The sequence below is a fragment of the Manis javanica genome, chromosome 10, assembly GCF_040802235.1.
Source record: "Manis javanica isolate MJ-LG chromosome 10, MJ_LKY, whole genome shotgun sequence".
In the NCBI taxonomy this organism is placed as follows: Eukaryota; Metazoa; Chordata; class Mammalia; order Pholidota; family Manidae; genus Manis; species Manis javanica.
Genome location: NC_133165.1, coordinates 113,839,224 through 113,860,150, shown reverse-complemented (window position 1 = coordinate 113,860,150; position 20,927 = coordinate 113,839,224). Strand labels below are relative to the sequence as shown.

Sequence of the window (20,927 nt, the reverse complement as noted above, 5' to 3'; positions counted from 1 at the left end):
AAGCCTTTCTTCCAGGTGGACTTTCCCACCCGCAAACATGAACTGGCCGCGTGGCTTTCCCCCAGGGTGTAGCTCTGCCTCCGGACCGGCATGGGCAGAGCGTGGGGCTGTGCGGCCCCCTGTGCCCGCTCCTCAGGCATCTGAAGACTTGGCGTTCGGTCTCCTCTGGTCTTCAGGCTGGCTCCACCTCGGCTTTCACAGCAGGAACCTGGTCTCAAAACTCCCTCTTCAACCGAGGAGGAAACGGACTGCTCACACCCGTAGCCTCTTCTGAGGCCTATGCGGTTCTGTTCAGCAGGGCACTTCCGGTTCGGCTCAGCGTAGTACTTCCTGTTTGCTGTGCGGGCGCTTCCGGCTCCACCTTCCCTGCAGAGCCCGTGGGGGTTGGGGTGCGTATAGGCTGAGACAGCGGAGCCCAGGGAGCGCCCGTCGGGGGAGGCCGAAGCCCCCCAGCGGTGCTGCCGGCCCGGCCCTGCCCCTCCCAGAGGTGACATGGGGTTAGGCGCCCTTCAGCTCTCAAGCCAGGGTGCACCGGTTCGAATCCCACTTCCACCACTTCTGGGCGTGTGACTTGTGGCAAGGTTTTGGCCTCCCTGTGCCTCGGTTTCTTCAGTGCCCTTGTAAAATCGGAATAACGATGATGGTGCCTGCATCAGTGAGTCAGAAGTAATGGCATGGTGCTGCCATGGACTTTGATTAAGAAGCAGCTTGTTAAATGTTAACTAGGTGTGTTCCTGTCATTCTCCCTGGTCTCTCAAATCCCCGTGGAACTCCCGAACTGATAGCCCTTTAACCCCTGATGCGAAATGTTGAAAAAGACTTAAAACAGCAAAAAGGGTGACCTGTACAAAGGCGATTGACCATTGTTTTTGAGACAGAAAACTCTGTATAACAAGGAAATTGGAGCAGTAGAAATTCAGGCTTCAGATGCTGGTATGGAGGAAACTATTTGGGGGGAATATATGGACTTTTCTCTCATTCCAGAGGTTACACGTTTCAGTGGTGTGTACACATCTTATTCAATACTCTGCTTCACAAGCAGTGAGCTTTCCATCTCTGGGAGGCGTTCAGATAGGCTGAAGAGAGCCGATTTGGGAGGATGTTAGGCAAGGTCCCTGTGTGCTGTTCTTGTTGAGAGGCTTTGGAAAGGGACAGAGCAGGGTGTGAATCTTGCCTGCTTCACTGTGCTGAGAGCTGGAAAGCAACCTCCACATGCCTGGCACGTGGCCCTGCTCTGCGAGGTGGTGGCCAGCCTTGTTGCAGAGCCAGGCTATTCATCCTTATTTCCTCTGGGACCCCAGCCCTCCGCAAGGTTTAGTGAATAGCTGTTTAGTGAATAGCTGTTGAGTCATCCCCGAGCCACTCCTGATGGCTTCAGCCATGGGGGGAGAAAGGACCCCCATGCTCTTCCTGTTTTCTCCATGTCTCTCCTCTGACATCTCTCACGCCCCTCAATTTGCAGATATTGACGAGTGTGAGAATGACTACTACAACGGGGGCTGTGTCCACGAGTGCATCAACATCCCCGGGAACTACAGATGCACCTGCTTTGACGGCTTCATGCTGGCGCACGATGGACACAACTGCCTGGGTGAGTGACGCTGCTGCGCCCTGCCTGTCCCTTGCAGCAGCTTGCAGCGTTGGGGGCCGTGGGAAGGCTTGCCCTGCTTTGGTTCATTGCGTTAGTTTGACAGGCCCACCAGAACAAAACAGCACAGACTGTGGGCTTAAACAACAGGAATTTGTTTTCTCACAGCTCTGGAGGCTGGGAGTCCAAGGTCAAGGTGTTGGCGGGTTTGGTTTTGTCTAAGGCCTCGCTCCTTGGCTTGCAGACGGTCTCGTCCTGGCTGTGTGCTCACATGGTCGTCTCCCTGTGCGTGCGTGTGTTCTCTCTGTGTCCTAATCTTCTCTTTTTACAAAGACGCCAGTCATATTGGAAGAGGGCCCATTCTAACAACCCATTTTTAAGTTAATTACCTCTCGAAAGGCCCAATCTCCAAGTACAGTCACGTTCTGAGGTACTGTAGCTAGGACTGCACCATAGGAATCTGGGGGGACACAGTTCAGCCTATAACAGGGATTCTTATGTACCTCCAGATTCTCGTGGTTCAAATATATTTTTTAAGCCAGTTGTACAAAATTTATAAAACTAATGCAAGTATGCTGGAAAACATTGGAAAAATATAGAACAGGGAAAAAAATTGGGAAGCATCTTAGTTGATGCTTTCAGTCTTCTCTCTGCACCCCCGTGTGATTTCACTGCAGTGGCGATCAGGTGGCCGGCATGGTTCTGCCCCTTGATGTCCCTTTAATGTCGTGTGCACCTCAGGTGTTACTTATCTGGCCAGGGCTCTTGTGTTCTCACCATTTTCCTAGCTGCCTCACAATCTGTTGTGACTAGTAACCGGAGCTGCTGTAAAAACATAAACTGAGTGGCTGAGACAAAGCAAATGTAGTCTCTAAGGGTTCTGAAGGCTGCCAGTCTGAAGTCATGGTGTCTGAAGGTTTGTTTCCTTCTGAGGGCCTCCAGGGAGAATCTGTTCCATCGTGCTCTCCTAGCTTCTGGTGGCTGCAGTGATCCTGGCCTTGTAGATCATGTTCTCCCTGGGTTTCCACATTGTCTTTGCTCTATGAATGTCTGTCTCTATTCCAGATTTCCCCTTGTTATGAAAACATGGTCATATTGGATTAGGGCCCATGCTAATGACCTCATCTTAACTTGATCACCTGCAAATATCCTATTTCCAAAAAAGGTTATATTCACAAATGGTGGTGGTTAGACTTCAGCATCTTTGGGGGAACATAATTCAGCCCATAACAGGGGTGGTTTGCGGCCTGTAGCAAGAGGAACATCTCATGGCAGAAAACACATGGTCTCAGAGCCGCTGTGCCTGTCCACCAGGCCCTCTTCTGTGACCAGCTGCTGAGTGACCCGGGACATGACAGCTGGAGCCAAGGGGATTAGACTGTGGACTTGGTGGGAGTGCAGCCATGGCCGCATTGCTGATATCTCCAGGCCTCGGTCGCTTATTGGCAAAGGGAATGTGTGAAGAGCAGCTGCCTCACGGGCTGCTGGGAGCAGGAACTGAGACGTCCAGATGGCTGAGACATGCGCCTGGTACAGGGCTTTCAATACTGGTGGCTGTTACTGTCATCACGACCTCTGGGTCTCAGCCTTAACCCCCTGCAAATGGGAGCAGGTTGTGTGTGAGGGTGACGCCACTGAGTGAAGGGAAGTGACAGGCACTGGAAGGTGGAGATAGTCACCAAACAGGGGTCAGTGCCACGGAGGTGACTTGGCCCCACGTTTGTGGTTGGACATAGATTTTCTTTGTTTTTGCCATCAGAACCGAGTGAATCTGGGCATAAAACTTTTTCTTCTTGTTCTCCCAGTTGTTTCCTTAGCACTTCTTCCCAGAAGGGGAACTACAGTCGAGGGGTCATTTGTATCTGGCTGGCATTTGTTGTAGTGCTTCCTGGAAGGGCTCAGCAGAGCTTCACCGTGGCAGCTGGCCTGGTGGGGCCTGGCATCAGGAGCGTGCATCCCACGTACTTCAGAGCTTTTCCCCCTCGTGGGGCACTAGCCCTAGATTTCCCTGCCTGTTTCTGTTCAATGCATATTGGGTCTCAGACAAGCCTATTATGGGAAATAGATCTGTGAACATGTAATTACACCCAAAATAAGTGCTGAAATGGGGATCTGGACAGCAGGCTTTGAAGCCCAGAAGGGCCTGCCAAGAGCTGCCCTGCGTGGAGTGTGGTGGGGGTGGAAGTGGGATCATGCTTCTGGAGGACTTCAAAGAGGAGGCTGCATTGAGCAGGATCCCCAAAGACTGGGGAGCAGCTGGCTGTGGGGAGAGCTCAGTCTGCGTAGAGAGGTGGCTCCTTGAGGCTGGGCTCAGGGTGGGTGGCAGGAGCGGCTGGAGGCAGGGCTGCAGAGGCGGGCTGAGCCTCTGATTAGATTGTAAGGAACTGGGCCGTGTGACATTTGTTTTGCCCGATGCCATGCTAAGTATCCTGCAGGTAGTAGCTCATTGAATCCCCTCAGAAGCATAAGCTCTCCACTTTACCCCTTTCTCAGACACTAGAGAGAGTACATTTCAGTCGATCAGTCCCTAGAGGCAGAGCTGACAGTCCCCGGGGGACAGTGGGCAGTGTCACCCAGCAGTCAGGAGTACAGACCTTGGGAACCGCCACTTCCAGGCTCAAATCCTGCTCCACTAGTTATCTGCTGTGTGCCCTTTGGCCAGTCACTTCACCTCCATGCCTCAGTTTCCTCACCTGTAAAATGAATTTGTAGCTCATGTCTTGTAGGGTTCTTGTGAGGAATGAATGAGATCATGGATGCAGACCATCTAGCAGAGTGCCTGGTACTGGGCACGCAAAATGTAATGGGCATCAACTTACGGAAGAGATGTATTGAGACAGGCTGGTTTGATGCCCCTGAGACCCCATGGGTGCCAGAACCAGGGTCTGTCCTCCGTGGGCCATGTTGGACACACAACTGTGCCCTTCTAGTCATTCTCACCTATGCAAAACCACCTGTTTGTATTGCCCTCATTCTTGGCTACGGCGGGTACCCCCAGGGCCTCCGGTCTAACTAGGAGTGGGATCTGTGTGGGTCTTTGTTTCAACATTATTTTCTCAACGGATTCTTTTTTACAATGATTAATGTAAAGAACTGTGTAAGACTCTCCCCTCTCCCTGCCCCCACCCGCGAGCACAGAGTGCAGCTTCCTACGGCTCTAGCTGCACGCACGGCAGCCGGGAAGAGGCTCATTCTGCTGCTCCTCTGCTCGTAACTGAGGGCAGCCCCTTCCCAGCAGACTCCTTTCCGCCTGGGCCTTCTTGTTCTCAGGACAGAACTCCAGCTCTGGAGAATTCAGACCCTGGTTCCAACCGGCTCCAACCCACACTGACTGTACGACCTCTCAGGGCCTCGGATCCCTCCTCCATACATTGCTGCAAGAGTTCCGTGCCTGGTGCAGTGTCAGGATCACAGAGGCCTGAAGAGTGTTTTTTGAAACGAATTACACTTAAAGGAAGCCAGGGTTGGAGTTTGAAGATTTAGGCTCAAATTCTGGCACTACCACCCATGAGTTTATGGTTTGGGGCCAGTTACTCAAACCCCACCAAGCTTCAGTTCCCCAGAGTACAGAACGGGTCAGTAGCACCTGTCTCAGAAGGTCACTGTGCGGTGAAGTGTGAACGCAGACATGGAGCGCTGGATGGATGGGTGGGAAGTTCTGCTCGGGTGCTGGCTGTTCTCACCATGTGGCTGCAGGTGCCAAGCCAGCAGCCTTCAGTCCTCATCCAACCTGCAAACACATCTGGTTTATCCACCCTCATCCCCGCCCCAATTCTTATTATTACTGTCACCATAGTTATTATTGAGAGATTTGTCTGCATTTAAAAATCAAGGGATGTCACATAAAAATCGCTGTTTTTAGCATTGTTCCTGCTTGGCCACAGTCACCCTGCCCCTGACATCTGTGAGAATGTGAGCAGGAGTGTAAACGGAAGCCCATATCCCGCATGGCTAAATAGGTAAAGTGACAGAGCTTCAAACCCAGATGATACATTTATTATGCCTTGACAGATCATCCCTTCCTAATGATCGAGAAGGCTAGAATGGAATCTGGAACTCTAGGACGCCTTGGAGTTTTGTGCCAGGAAGCAGTGATGTGGGTGGTGCCCGTTCTTCACCTGTGGCCCCATCCTGCACCCCAGGGAGCCTGAGGACTCCTCAGGGAGCGTGCCAGCTGGAATGATCACGCTCTGGCCACTTGCCCCCAAGCCAGCTTTCCTTTGCCACTGTTTTGTCCTAAGTGTCAAGTGTCATCTGTCTGTCTGAGAACAGACAGGCTTGGGGCCATTTGGACAGGGAAATGTAGGGTCTTAAATACCCAGAATGTGGTCTAGAAGGGTGGGTACGTGTTCCAGGTACACATGACCTACCATGGACTCCTTACTCCATGTGGAGGGCTTCAGCCATAGGAGGGGCCAGAGCAGGGACCCCCCCAGAGCATGGGACCCAGAGCAGAGGCACCTCTTGCCCACATCTCAGTATGGCAGTGGCAGCTGTCCCCTTTGGAGGGGTTGGGTACTCTCCTGTTTGCTGCAATCCTCACCACTCCGTATTTCTCACAACCAGTCAGCTTTGGTCATTTAATCACCTGTTTGGTCTCAGTATGAATTGTGTTCGTGCTTCCTAATGAAGCTTCCAGGTCTGGCCCCTGGCGGGTGTCATTGACCATGGAGCCTGACCAAACTGTCAGAAGGTCCTGGATTCTCACTGCCTCTGTTGCCCTGCCTGTCTCTGGTCAGTCACGCTGAGCCCCACCCCACAGCCCATCACCTGTGAGGACAGTTACGCCCCTTTACATCTCTGGTTGTTTTGTGTCCAGAAGTCTGGGTCAGAAGTCTTCTCTGGTTGTAGCATTTCCCTTTCAGCCACCACTGAATTTCTTCAGGATGATGGCTGGCATAGATCCCGGTCAGCAGAGTTTGAAAAGCATTCTGAGTTAATTAGGAGAAATGAGTCTGATGGCTTAAGGGTTATTCTTGCCTGAGTTTGCACAGTTGAGCCTCTTCTCTTCTTTTGAGCAAACGAGGTTATTTTCCTGTGGAGATGTGCTGCCAGGACTGTGCCCTGGAGGGTGGCCAAATCTGCCCTCCAGGGAGCAAAACCCTCTCTCTATTTGACATCTTTATTGAGGAATTTCTCAAATATAACAGAAAATGACACCAGAGGGAATTGAAACCATGAGGAGATCCTTGCTCAACCCCAAATGACTGCTTTTAGCATTGTAATTACTTGAAATAGCAGTAGTTCTGTTTGAAAAATATTATTCCAAACTCCATGCAATTGGACATAAGAGCAATATTTAGGCTAATAGAATAAGACTTTTTTCATCCTAAATTAAAACCAGCAGTGGATAGTTTTTTCCTGTCTCCACAAAGCAAGGGTCCTTTTTCTCTAAAGCCATTAGTTCACTTAGCCAGATGTTTTCTTCGACCCCAATCTTTACCTTGACTTACTGAAAAATATGTTTCTCAAGTTGCTCCCAGTTTGAGTTTTGAACTTGCTTCTCAGCACTTTTTCCCCCTGATGAAGAGAAGTCATCTGTAGCCCGACTCAGCAGAAAAGTTGTTTTATTAACCAGATCACTATTTACCCATTGATACTCATTGAGCGCTTCCTGTCTGCCTGGCCCTGTGCTAGGTGGGTGCCTCCACCTAGGGGAGAGACAGGCACTTCGGGGACACCTCTGCCATGCACCCAAGTTGTCAGGGTGCTGTACTCATGTTCTCAGGCCTCGCAGCACCCATGGGCAGAAGCCACTAGTGTCCCCTTTTGAATTACAAATGAGGAAGATAAGGCTCAGAGAGGGAAAGTGACCTATACAAAAAAAAGTGACACCCAGCCAGTAAGTGGTAGAGCTGGGCCCAGAGCCCAGATGGCCCCCTGGCCTGTAAGCTACTGCCCAGCCCAAGCCCGGAGCAGCACCAGCTCTGGGAGGCTGGCTGGGCTCTGGGAAAGGCTTCATTCCATGGGGTGTTAGATATGAACCCCCTGTGAGTTTGGGAGTCCCTGAGGGCATCCAGAAATCCCAGTGCCTATCACACCAGCACACTTAAAGAGAAGCGGGCACCCACGGCTCCACAGGGTTCACCCCAAGGGCACCTCCTCCCCAAAGCCTATACTGCCTCCTTGGGCCAAGGCAGCACCCTAGGACCCTGTGTCCCCTTGAGCTTCCCTTCCCTTGGGACATTGTCTTGCCCTGTGTGACAGCACAGAGCTCTCTTCTTCCAGAACCCTCTCTCGGGGCTCCTGCTGCTTTCATAGTAGCACTGGGTTCATCCACCCCCTGGCCCACGAGGTCCCTCAGGCAGGGCCCTCTTAGCTTCTTCCCCGCACCCTCACCCTTGCCCACCTGTGTCTTCTGGCCAGCCTCCTTTACAGCCACAGAGTCCTACACATCCCTGCTCCCCTATGACCCCCTCCCCAGTGTGCACCTGGTGAGGTCCTTCTTTCTATTCGAGACCCACCCCACATCGCCTCTGCTCCAGAGCCTTCTATGGCCACACTGGGCACACCTCCACTGAGGCTCTGTGCTGGGGCTCTTCTTCCACTAAAGCAGAAGTTGTCTTGTTTACCTCTCTGTCTTCCTCCTCAGAATCAAGTGCAGTGTCTGGCATGTCATAGGCACATAATAAACATTTGTAAAATGAGTGAATAAACAAATCTGTGAAAGTACCTTATAACCTGGCCCCCTCGCTCGCACACCTCCATGCCAGGCTCACGGCAGAGATCAAGGTGAGTAGATGGGGCATCACTCACAGGACTCCAGGTTCATGAGAAGGACACCAGATGTTCCTGACCCTGGCGATAGGCAGAAAGGGCAAGATCGGCAGGGACACTAAAGCTGCCACCTGGGACCCGTCCGTTTGTTTGTTCCAAAAAAAATTGTTCTGAGCACCTGCCATGTGCCAGGTTCAGTTTTAAGTGCCAAAGATACAATGAACAGAAGGAACACAGTCCCCGTGCCTGTGGACTTAGATAGCAGGGGGATGATCTAAACAAGTAAGCAGGTAACTCAGTGAACTAAGTTCAGTCAACTGACTCCAGTGAAAAATTAAGCAACAAACTAATGTGATGAAAAGGATGGTGGGAAGGGAGAAGCACTGGCTAGAGTGTCATGCCAACTTGCTGCATAAAAAAACTGCCCTGCATGTAAAACACCATTTTATTCGGCTTGCGGACTCCGCGGGTCAGGAATTCAGACGGGGCACGGCAGGGTTGGCTCCTCTCTGCCCCACAGTGTCTGGGGCCTCAGCTGGGAAGATGTGAAGGCTGGGGATGACGCTGACAGGGGCTGGAATCATCTGGAGGCCTCTTTGCTGCTGCCTAGTGGTTGACACTGGCTGTTGGCCAGAACGCTCGTGGGCAGCCTCTACATGTGGCCCTTGCACATGGGTGTGGGTGAGCTTCCTCACAGCGCGGAGGCCGGTCCCAGGAGAACAAGAGACAAATGCATGGAATTTTTACCATCTAGCCTCGGAAGTCACTTCTACCAAACTCCTGGTCAAGCCAGTTACGAAGGTCCACCCACGTTTCAGGGGTTGGGGACGTAGTGAAGGGGCCTCAGTGAGGAGGAAGAAGCTGCCATTTGGAACTCTAGGAAAGATCTTCCCTCCAGGCAGAAGAGGGAAGACAGGTGCAGGAGCCCTGATGGGCACAGGCTAGGAGAGTCTGGGAACAGGTCAGCGTGCCTGGAGGGTCAGGGGAGAGGGAGGGCGACTGCAGACAAGGGCAGGAGCAGGCAGGGCCAGGTTATGCCTGCCAGCTGTATAGGCCCCAGAAGGGAGCTGGAATTTTATTCTAAATTAACTGGGAAGCTATGAGACATTCAACGAGAGATTGTTATAATCTGATTGACATTTCAATATACAGGGATTTGCCTTCTGGCTGCTAAGTGCACAGTGTGTTCCAGGGAATAAGAGGTGAAGATGACCGTAGGGGTCTGGGTCAGAGATACTGGTGGCTCAGTCCAGGTGACAGTGGTAGAGGTTATGAGAAGCGGTTGAATTCAGAACACATTTTGAAAACAGAGCCAACGGGAATTGTTGATAGATTAGATGTAAGAAGTAAGGGAAAGAAATCAAGACCGACGGGTCGATTTTGCCTGGACTTTCTGCGTGGCCGCACTGCTGCGGCTGGGAAGGGTGAGTCTGGGGTGGGCCGGATTTCGGAGTGGGGGGAGGCGGACTCGAGTTGGTTTGGCCAAGTTCAGTTTGAAATGAGTGAGAGCCATCCACATGGAAATGGTGTGCAAGTTCAGAAGTCTGTGGAGCAGTCAGGTCTGGGCGTATGGGGGGAATGTGAGCGTCTAGAGCTTCCAGATGGCCCGGAAAGCAGAGCTCTTGACACTCATCCATTTCGTAAAGATTTCATGAGTACCTGGCCTGCGCCATGTCCTGGGCTGGGAGCTCACAATCAGGCACTGGATGACATAGTCCCAGCCCTTAAGAAGTATAGGACATCGGCCTGCCCAGCTTTGAGTCCTAGACCCACCATTCCCTTGCTTTGTGACCTTGAGCAAGTAACTTCCCTTCCCTGAGCCTCTCCAGCCTCGTCTGCAGGGCGGGGCTAAGAGCAGCGCTCATTTGATAGGCATGATGCAGAGACTGAAAGAGATGAGCTTTGCAAAGCACATACCACAGTGCCTGGCACTTAACAAGAGTATAACAGATGTGAATTACCTAATTCTCACTTATTCTTAGCGTGCAAGGTCAGAATGCTTTTTTAAAGGAAATTGATGTTATTTTCTGAGTTGGGGAGTATTCAAGGGTTGAGCCTGGGCCCTGGGCTGTGTGTGAAGCCCTTGGGCTGAGGACTGCTTCTCACATCCACATGGTGCTCCTGCCGAATGAGCCCCTGCTCACCACTCCACGGCATCAGGAAGCCTTCCCGGACTCTTGCATCCGTTTTTGCCCTTGTCTGTTGATGTGGGGTCATGTGGCAGCATAGGGCTTCTAGTCCCAGCTCTGTCACATGTCACCTCTCCCTCAGCCTCAGTTTTGTTCTCTGCAAAATGGACACATTTTCTGTTAGGCTCAGATGAGAAGATGGGTGTGCAGATGACACTGGAGGCTGCCGAGCAGAGTGAGAAGAGGAAAGGAACTCGGGAGACTCGGACAGGGCCCAGGTGCACACGGGGGAGGCCGTCTCTGCTGACACCCCGATGCTGCAGGCGGCGGGCAGTCACTGTTCTCCCTGGGCTGGCCCCTGCCAGGATGAAAGGGCCGCAGCGCCTGGGCCCTTTTGAAGGCGCCCCCTCTCATCCTGCAGGACAGCTGGAGACAATGTGTGGCTCCCTTGAACCCCTAGCGAAGGCTCGAGTTGCCTCTGTTTATTTGTCTTTATACTTCAACAGCTCAAATGCATTTCTTGCTGGGGGAAAAAAAAATGCTGACTATTTTCATGTAAAACTAAACAGCTTCAGACAGTCATATACTTACTCCATAAACACTAATATTTTTTAAGGTAAACTGGAGAGGTTTCCCCTGTTCTCTTTATTTACGCCTCCCCACCCCATTTTCCCTATCCTTGGCCTGCCTTCAGGTGATATAAACACTCTTAGAAGGATTTGCTGTTGGGGGACAAGTCCAACTAAGGCCCACTTCTCCTCCCAGTTTTTACAACTGTTAATCTGAAGGAAATTCTTTGGCCTGAGAAAAAGAAACACGCCGGACACTGGTCATCTTCATAAACAGGCTTCCCCCTCTCTCCATGTCACTACAGAACCAGGGAGATCCTGGAGACGGGTGTGGGGAGGTGGACGGACCGCACCCAGATGTGTGTTGGGGGTGGAGTGGCTCCTGGAGCCTCATGCCTACGGCCAGCTCAGGAGAGAGGGTGGGGCTGGGTGTGGGCAGGGCAGCGGGGTGCCAATTCAGAGTGGGTCATGCAGCTTCTGGGCTGAAAGGGCAAGGGGGTCAAGAGTCAGGCCCTTTGGGCCACAGGCTTGATGGGGCACCCTAGGAAACTCCTGCCTCTCTGTGCCTCAGTCTCCCTGTCATAAAGGGGAAATAAAGGGATGGGATTTGCCTCATGGTTTGTGGGGTTTTGTTTCTAGCAACAGAGCCCTTCATTTCCAGCAGAACCGTGCAGTGGTCGTGCTGCTCTGGCTGCAGTGGGAGACCAGGCTGGCAGGGATGAAAGCTCGCTGTCCGCGGAGCCCGCCCCCATCCCTGCAAGGCCCCTGGGGTGCTGAGAGCACTGCTCGGAACCCCCCACCTGGCTGCTGCGTCAGAGCCCTTCTTCCCCAGCATCTTGTGATTCGGTGACTTGACAGCATGGCATGTCCTCAGGGATAGGGGCCAAGCTATTCGCCATGTCCCCCTAGTCCCTTCCAGGTACAGTCCCTGTCTACCTCTCTCTCCTTTGTTCTCAGAACTGTAATCTCCAGCACAACGAACAACTTTCATTTCCCTAAACAAAACGCCCTGCCCTCCTCTGGGCTGTTCTTGCACCTGCTGTTCCTTCTGCCTGAATCGCCCTTCCCGGTGCTCTTCATTAACACTTCGTTTGACTGACCCATCTTGTCTCTCAGGACTCAGCCCAGGCATCAGCCACCCCAGAAAGCCTTCCCTGAGTTACACCCCCTTTCCCTGGGTGCCTAGAGCCCCTGGCTTTCCTCTGATTCAGCACTGAGCTCCCAGACTTGTCACTGAATGTCTGGGGGCAAGTCCCTACTGCTTTGGGAGCTCCTGCAGTGCTGAGCTCTGGAGTGACTTAGCTCTTTGTCCCCTGGCTCATCCAGGCTCATTTGTGTGACAGAAAGATGGCAGGTGGCAGAATGTTTGCTTCCGGGGGAGCACATTCGGCAGTGGTGAGAACACAGTCCTGCCACCGAGGCAGAGCGTGGGTGCTCGGAGCTGGGGAAGTCTCCTAGCCACTGGGGGACCACAGCCCCAGGGGGCGCTGAGGCTCGAGACTCCCCCATCCTCTTCCTCAGGTGATAGAAGCAGCTCCTCCTCGTCTCTGTGCAGCTGCGGGGAGAATGGTGACTAGGAAATCAGGCACATCACGCCTTGATGACCAGCCCCCACCCTAGCAGTGGTTTGGGGCCAGGCCTCTGCTCTCTCTCTCTCTCTCGGCCAGAAAGGAAGGACAATGGCACCCCTGGGAGGGGCTCTCAGGGCGCAGGAAGTGGGCAAGTGGCCAGCATGGAAGCCGGGGGGCACCCAGGAGGCACCAGGAGCCTCGCTGCTTCCTTCCCTTGCTCCCTCTGGTTGGCCGCTGAGGTCAGGGACCGCATCACCATATGAGGCCACCCTTTCCATTGGCAGGACTGGCTGAAATCCGTTGTCACTCCGCCTGGTGCCAGCCCCACCTCTGAATAGGTCTTGAGTTGGTGGCTTGGGGAAGAAGTCCTGCTCTGTGCCAGGGCAGGGACTGCACAAAGTCCATGAACAGCAAAGAAAAACACCCCGTGGCTGGGACAGGGCAGGCAAGCAGACACCTTCCTTTGTCTTTCTTGTTTGCAGTTCCCATGCCAAGGGCTTGGGCAGAACTCTGAGAAATAAACAAAATGTAAGTGTCTTGCAAAGGCTCTGAAAATACTCTACCTCCAAGACTTATGCTCCAAGCCAGAACTGAGCCCCGTGCCTAAAAAGGGACACTATCAACAAAAACGGGTGTCCCAGAGTCTCCAGGGCAGCACTTCCTCTGGCAGCAGCCGTGCTTATTCTGGAGCAGCCTGGGCCCTGGACGGCATTTGGGGTCACCTCGGACATTTGCTGGGCCTGGCTACGCCTGGGCAGCTGCTCCCCCAGCACCAGCAGGCCTGGCCTGGCTGTTCATAGTGGCCATTAGCCAGCCCTGTGCACTGCCCAGCCCAGCACAGCTCCCTGTCACCCACCTCATCCCAACCACATGCAGCTAGAAATAGCCTGGCTGGCAGAGGCACCTTGCGCCCGGCTGGCACGCCTTGTTTTTGGGAAGTGGGTCGCCATGGCAGTGACCCAGCTGCTTGATCTGGGGTCTTAGTGATCCCCAGGCACTACATTAAATGTGGGAGAGGATCCACAGGCCACCTTGCCTTCCCTTGGCTCATCCACTGGCCACCCAGGAGCCAGACGCTGAGGAGTCATTTGGGACAAGCCCCGGCCAAGGCCTTTCTCGGTGGGATCCTCCTGAGGCCCCTGTTGCCACTGGGCAGTCTGGCCACTCAGCCCAGGAGCTGGCCCCTTGCGACCTGGGCTCTGCTTGCCATTAAACCTTGCCTTCTCTCCATGTGACTATTAAGCCTGTCCCCGGGGCATCTCCTGCCCTCCGTGCACTGCCTGCCTGGAGAGCCGTCTGTCCCCCTTGGGCCGAATACTCTGGTCTCTCCTTCAGCCCCTCTCCCTTGGCCTTCCTGGGAAGGATGACTTGCTCCCCGCCCTGCGCCTGGACCCACCAGCATCATGGTGCTCACCACGTGGCGTTGACTGTGTCTGTTTACTTACCCATCTCCCACACGTTTAACAATTATACAGAAACACTCAGAAAAATCGACAGAAAGACAAAATAATCCCCCATTAGCTCACTACCCCAACAGGTCAACAGTTACCATACCCTAATGTTCTTGTCCGGTGTCATCTGTGTGCAGACCTGACTTTCTGTGGTTCTCACTGTGCACTGATGTTTGTCCGCTTTCCCCGCAGTTTCCCATCAGAATCTTCTCACTGTTGTGTAGTCATGTAGCCGAGGATACAGGGAGCTGGCAGCCTGTGGGCACGGAGCGGGAGCTGTGACTGCTGTGGCTGTCTGGTTGGGGCGGCAGAAATGCCCGGGAGGAATAACTGTCACCTCTGGGCCAGTGACTTGCCCCCCGAGTGACCATATCTGCCCGATCAAGGGGTCCTGAGATTATTGCAGCATGATGCCCACCTGCTCTAGGCTGTGTGCAGAAATACGTCCAGCATGGCATCCTTGGGGTAACTAACAATACAGCAAATCTTGGGGAGGGCTCGCCCTGCTGGGAATGAGTGAGAGGTCACCAGGTGGGGGTGGAGATGGGTTATGGGGAGGAGGGAACAGCATGTGCGAAGCCCGCCAGGCAGCAGAGCGGGCTCCGGAGTGGACAGTCGTGTGTGAAAAGGCACCTGTTAGCAGAGCCGGCGGCTAAATGCTCTCCGGGCTCAGACCTGGAGATTCACACCTGCAAAGGCAGGGGTGTCAGGAGATCACCATTAGGCGCATCACAGACCCAAGCCTAGCTGCCAGCCCTCCTTCCGCAGCCACCAGGCCCTTCCACACCCGCGTCCCACCACCGAACAGACCTTTCCCCGCGCTGCTCCTCCTGCAGCCGCAGAGAAGCTCCCCTGCCTCTCAGCCCAGCCTCCTGATCCCTGTGCTTTTCCTGCGGACTTCTGACCCCGGCCAGTCCCTGTGCATCGGTCTCACCGCCTCTCTCTCCAGGTGGACGGGCAGCTCCCCGAGGGCCAGCCTTCACGTTGTGTCCACTGCTTCAGGCTGGAGAACCAGCCAATTAAGAGGCGTCCCACAGGAAGCTCACAGTCTTTGACCCAGAATCCCACTTCCAGGAATTCCTCTGAAGGAAATAATCCCTGAAATGCAAAGGGTTGCAGCTGCCCTGTGTGCGCCCCGGGGGACCTTATTTATGCAGTAGAGTGGAGATACGTGCCCTGAGGGGTAGGGCAGGGCTCCCAGGACTAGACAAGCGGCAAGTAGGAAGGACTGTCAGGGTGAGCCCCAGCTTGGAAAACACTCTGACCCAACTTTCAGTGGAGAAGGTGGAAAGGTCACCAATGAAGTCACTCATTACCAGGAGGAGAAAATTATCACAGGACCAAAGAAACCAAACAGATGCTTATGATTGTTGTCGTAGCTGGAGGGTAGGATTAGTGATCCATTTCTTCTCACTGTTTTTCAAAATTCATTGTAAATTCAAAATTTTAAATAACAGTTTTATTAGACAGGTGATAGGGAGCCATGCTGGGTTCTTGAGGGGAGGAGTACCATGGGAAGGAAGTGGATGCACACTTGGGCTGGAAGGGGTGGGGTTGGCCATGGGGAAGCATGGAGCGGCTTGGCGGGCTTCCCAGTGCCTCCCCTAAGCTGAGTGCAGCCTTTCCCACACATCTCCCCGGTGCCCTCCACTTCTGCCTGCCTCCAGCCCCTCTGCCGCTTTCTTAAGCCCGTCAATTCTGCTAGCACAGTCATCTCCTAGTCCTGTTGCCGCTGCATGCCCCACCCAGGGCCTGTCGGCAAGGGACTGCTGAGTGCGGGTAGGAGCAGCCAGTTCACAGGGAGCCCGGTTAAGGAGCCATTGCAGAATGGGGGCAGGCGGCCACGGGGCCTGGGGTGCGCTGGGGCCCTCACATTCATGGAGCAGGTGTGCATGTAGGGGCGCTGGCGGGAAGGGGGAAGCACACAGGCCACCACGAAGCACCCGCAGCCGCCTGATGAGAGGAGAGGCCTGGCTTCACACGCAGCAGCTCCACAAGGTAGAGGAAAATGCCATTTCATCTGGAAGAACGGGTGCCCGAACGTTCAAAATTCTAAGCAGGATGCTGGGTGTAAATCCTTTGACCTGGTCAGAGTCAGGCTGACGGACTGGCCAGCGGCCTGGGTCAGCTGGGGATGCGGGGAGTTCCTAGGCTTAGGTCGGTTCAGTGGAGGTTTTCCCAGGGCAGTGAGCTCGCCCTGCCCGTCCCAGCCCGAGGCTGTGGAGGTAACACGCCCGCTGGGCCTGCTGGGTTCTGAGGATGTGTCAGAGCAGTTCTCTTAGAGTTACTTTGCTTTGGTTCCATGATGTGTTTGTTTGATTTTCCTCCCCTTCCCTCTTTCCAGTCCTCCGTTCTTACCCCCATCAAAAGAAATTTTTAAAAATTCCAGTGCCTCCCACAGATGTCCAACCAGGATCACGTTCACAGCTGGGCTGTCAGAGACTGGGGCACGGGCAGGGGTGGGAGTGCGATATCGTCCAGTTCCCATGCGGGCTCTGTCACTCACACGTTGGTGGCCAAGGGCAGGCCACTCGCTGCTTGGAGCTCCTGGTTAACATACAGCTGGTGTCTGAGCTGAGGCTAGATGGCACACTGTAACGACAGTGCCTGGCACAAGCAGGGGCCCCAGGGACCCGGCCTCCCTTCCGTCTCCTGCAGCCTCCTCTCCTTTCCATGCTGGAGAAGTTCAAGGAAGACCTGGTCTTGCCATCAGTGGCATAGACAGAGGTTGATGACGTGTCACTCAGGAGGCCACCCCACTGTCCCCAAAGCCCTCCCCTTGCCATGTGCTTCCTGAAGCACTGCCCAGGTGGAATGGCTTCTCTTCAGTGGAAGGCTTTGGTCAGTGCCAGCAGAGCCCGTGTGTGGTTCCATTCATTCACTGGGCACCAAAGTGCATGGCTGGAAGCGCTTGAGGGCATGTCCAGCTTCCCACAGGTGGGCTCTGTCACCCTCATGGTGGGGCTCACTCCCGGGCAAGGCTGAGGCAGTCGAATAAATGAGGACAGCTCTTCTCCGACCAGTCCTGTCTCACCCTCCTGATGGGCTGGTGGCCTCTGCCCCCCGAGGACCCCGCGACTCCGCTAGAGCTGCCGGCCGTGTTGGCTTCTGGAGCTCCCGGCCTCACCAGGCAGCTCCTCTGGAGCCACCCAGCTCCTCCCTGACAGGACAGGCCTAGAGCCAGCCAGGGCCTGCAGGCCAGAGCTGCCTCCCCCAAGCATGTTTTGTAGTTCTCAGTCAATTACTTGGCCACAAACATGGATCATGTCCCCTTGCACTAAAAAACCCTGGGGTACAGGAACATCAAGACTGACCTGGTCCCTGTTCTCAAGGACTTTGTATTTTCTGGGGAGACAGAAACACACAGCAGCAGACATGTGAGTAGAAGTCCTGGCTAGATGGCGGGCGATCTGATGGAGTGGCTTCTTGCTGCTGTAGGCTGGTGGTCAGGGTCAGGCTGTCGCATCTTCTAGGAGGCGACACGAGCGGAGGTCTGAATGAGGAGGAGCCGGCCATGCCAGGATCTGGACAAAGCAGCAAGTACAAAGGCCCCAAGATGGGCACAGATAGCCATGGTCAGGGCACAGCAGGGACTCGGTGTGCTGTGGTCCGCTGAGCAGGCGGCGGCTGGTATGAGGTGTGGGCAGAGCAGTCCACTTGGGCCTTGTCAGCCAGGGCAGGGAGTTGGTGCTATGTCCGAAGTGAGCAAGGAAGCCCTTGGAGGCTCTCAAACAGGAACATCACAGCTAGTTGACACTCAGCAGTCGCTGCGTGGAGCGGCGGGACAGTGGTGGACAGGACGGCCACTGGGAATGCCACCGCAATGAGGCAGGCCGGGTGGGGGGGGTGGCCTGGCAACCACAGGGGTGGAGATGAGCAGAGGTCATTGTGCCCAGGGTTCCCTTGCAGCAGCACTGACAGGATGGCACCTACTCAGGGATCAGTTGCGGGGGATGGGGACAGGAGGCTGCAAGGGTGACTGCCAGGTGTGCCGGCTGCAGCAGCTGGGAGCGGTGCAGCCATTCACTGAGATGGGGAAGGTTGAGGGCGGAACCAGGCTTTTCTCTGCTGTTCTGCTATCTTGGAAGGTGGACTTAGGAGTCACGGGCCGTGTTAGGTGCGTCGGGCCCGTGGGACTGCCAAGTGCAGGCACCAGGTGTTTAAGTCTAGAAGGGGAGAGCAGGTGGGCCTAAAGGTTTGGGCAGCCTTGGCAAATAGGTAGCTGGTAAAGCCAGGGGCAGGGTGACATCCTGGGAACAGAGCCCACAAGGAGCCCAGGCCTCATGACCTGTCCCCCAGGTGCACTGCACCCCCAGGGCAGAGTGCTGCCCGAGGCTGCTTAAAGGAGATAGTGGCCCCAGAGTGCACCAACGTGTCTGCCAGCCACATACCTGGTAAGGCTCTACTACCCAAGATATATAAAGAACTCTTACAACTCAACAGTAAAAGGGCAAATAACCCAATTTTAAAATGTACAAAAGATTCAAAGAGACATTTCGCCAAAGAAGATAGACAAATGGACAATCAGCACACAGAAAGACACTCAACCTCATTAGCTGGGGAAACGCAAATCAGAACTACAATGAAATACAACCTTATACTCACTAGGATGGTTATAAATTTAAAAAAAAAACAAACAATGGAAAATAAGTGTTGGCGAGGATGTGGAGAAATTTGAAACCTTCTATTTTGCTGGTGGGAATGTAAAATGGTGGGAAGCCACTGTGGAAAACAGTTCAACAGTTACTCAAAAAAATCAAGCATACATTTACCGTATGACCCAAGAAAGCCACTCTTAGGTATATATCCAAGAGAACTGAAACATGTTCACACAAAAACTTGCACATGAATTTTATAGCAGCATTTATCGTAATAGCTAAAAAGTGGAAACAGTCCAAATGGCCATCCGCTGGTGAACGGGTGACAAATGCGGTGTATCCACACAGCGGAATGTTGTTCAGGCATAAAAGGAAGGAAGTCCTGACACCTGCTCCAGGGTGGATGAACTCTTGAAAACATGGTATGTGAAAGAAGCCAGGTACAAAAGGCCACGTATTGTATGATTGCGTTTATGTGAAACATCCAGAATCAGCAAATCTGCAAAGAGAAAGTAAACTAGTGGTTCCCAAGGGTGAAAGGAGAGGAGAAGTGGGACTAACTGATAGCAGGCACAAGGCTTCTTTTTGGGGTGATGGAAATGTTCTGAAATTAGATTTCGATGATGTCTGCACACCCTTGTGAGTATTAATGAGAACCACTGACACATACCCTTTATGACAGTGAACAACAAGAGGGGGTGGTGGGAGAGAGAGAAGAGATAGTGAGTGAAGGGCACGAGAGAGTAAGGCTTGTCTCTCACCTGAGCAGGCCAAGTGCGTGGTTCTGCATCCAGGAGCAGAAGCCGCTCTGCTGGGGGACCAGAAGGCGGAGGCAAGAGGCGCTCTCCCTTCAGATGTGGTTTGTCGTCGCTTTTCCAATTTGGAGGGACTTTACTGTCCCCCCGAGTGACTTTGCTCAACAGTTGCTGACGTTCTCAACAGTTCGCGTGTGCCAGACATCGTGCTAAGTGCTTTACCTCCATTGGTTCCTCATTCCCAGAGCAACGGCAGGTGGTGGTACCGTGTTTTATAGAGGAGGAGACCAAGGCCCAAGGTCACACAGCAGGTTACTTACTGAACCTTGTACTCCAGCTGGTGTGACTTGGAGGGCAGAGCTAGAGCCTGTAGGTGTAGGTCGTGGTCCCAGGGAGACGTGGTGTTGATTATCACAAGGCGGAACAGTCGGCAGTTGGAGCTAGGCAGCAACTCCAGTCCTTAGAGAAGCTCGGTGCTGCTCAGCCGTCTCTGGGGGACCACAGGGAGCAGCTGGGCTTGAAGGGCTGTGGTGCCCAGACCCTGAAGGCCGGCAGCCCCACTGAGCTCCGCCTGCCCTGGCTGCTCAGGTCTGGATGTGAGCAGTGGGCTCGCCGGTCTGGAGAGCCAACCCCGCCACGCTCACGCCTCGGCTCCCAGCCCTGAGCTGGGCCTGCCTGAGGGACTCCGTGTCAGACCAGGGCTGCAACAGGAGACCCTGTGTCTTGCACACACAGCTGACCTGCTGGGCCCCAGAGCAGGCCCCCGCTGATGCCCAAACCAGGAAGCAGACAGGTCTCCGGAGACCCCACTCACTCCTCCCGTCTGCCTGACAGCTCAGGGAGTGTCCCGGATCTGGCAGAACCCAGGCCCCAAAGCTCTAAGACCCATGTGTATTTTACCCGAAATCTAATCCATCTGTTTCTCATTTATTTACACTTAACTCATCAAATGCAATTTTGCAAGAGCCGCTTGATAGCCAAGAGGCTTTTCTTCCTAAGCCTCCTTCTGAAAGGAGCTTGGGGAGGGCTGGGGCCTCAGCCCGCGGGGACGAGGAGGCAGCTCTCAGGGTTGGAGGTCAAGTTTGGTTCCTAAGATGGGTGGGTGCCTCTGTCTCTGTTCCCAGATCCCCAGTGGGAGCTGGGATGCTGAGGTTGGGCACAGGGCCTAACACACAGTAGGCTCTTGGCAGCCGGGAAACATGGGTGGGGTCCGGGTAGAACACAAGAGTGTCTGTTTCAAATTGTGAAATATTCATGGGAAACAAAAAAGCCAAAGCTGGATCCAGAAGTAATTTTTAGTTATTATAAATAACTAGAAACCTGGATTCTTGGTCCAAAATGGGACAAACAGCCAGCTATTAGTAAAAACAAACACCAGCACCTTGGCCAAAAAGTGAACCTCAGGGGCAAACCACAGTCCTTCCTGCAGAGGCCTCTCCAGAGCAGGTCAGCCTCCTGCCCGCTGGTGTCAGCATGGCGGGCACTTCGGGCTGGAGCAGAACCGTATGCGTCGCAGCGAGCACACGGGCCTGCCCCAGACACGACCCTT

General features: G+C 53.9%; 1 protein-coding gene across 6 annotated transcripts in view; it reads left to right on the top strand.

Moving 5' to 3' along the window:
- SCUBE1 (signal peptide, CUB domain and EGF like domain containing 1) overlaps nt 1–20,927 on the top strand; it is a 127,651-nt gene that overhangs the window by 17,319 nt on the left and 89,405 nt on the right. For 5 of the 6 annotated variants that reach the window (XR_012121625.1, XM_073213989.1, XM_073213988.1 and 2 more), the window contains exon 3: nt 1,463–1,591. Coding sequence is in view for 5 of the 6 variants with exons in the window: in XM_073213989.1 (XP_073070090.1) it covers nt 1,463–1,591 (129 nt within the window). In the remaining variant the exon portion in view is untranslated. Of the gene's footprint in view, nt 1–390; nt 488–1,462; nt 1,592–20,927 lie in introns of those variants that run through there. The other variant, XM_073213992.1, reaches the window with a different exon arrangement.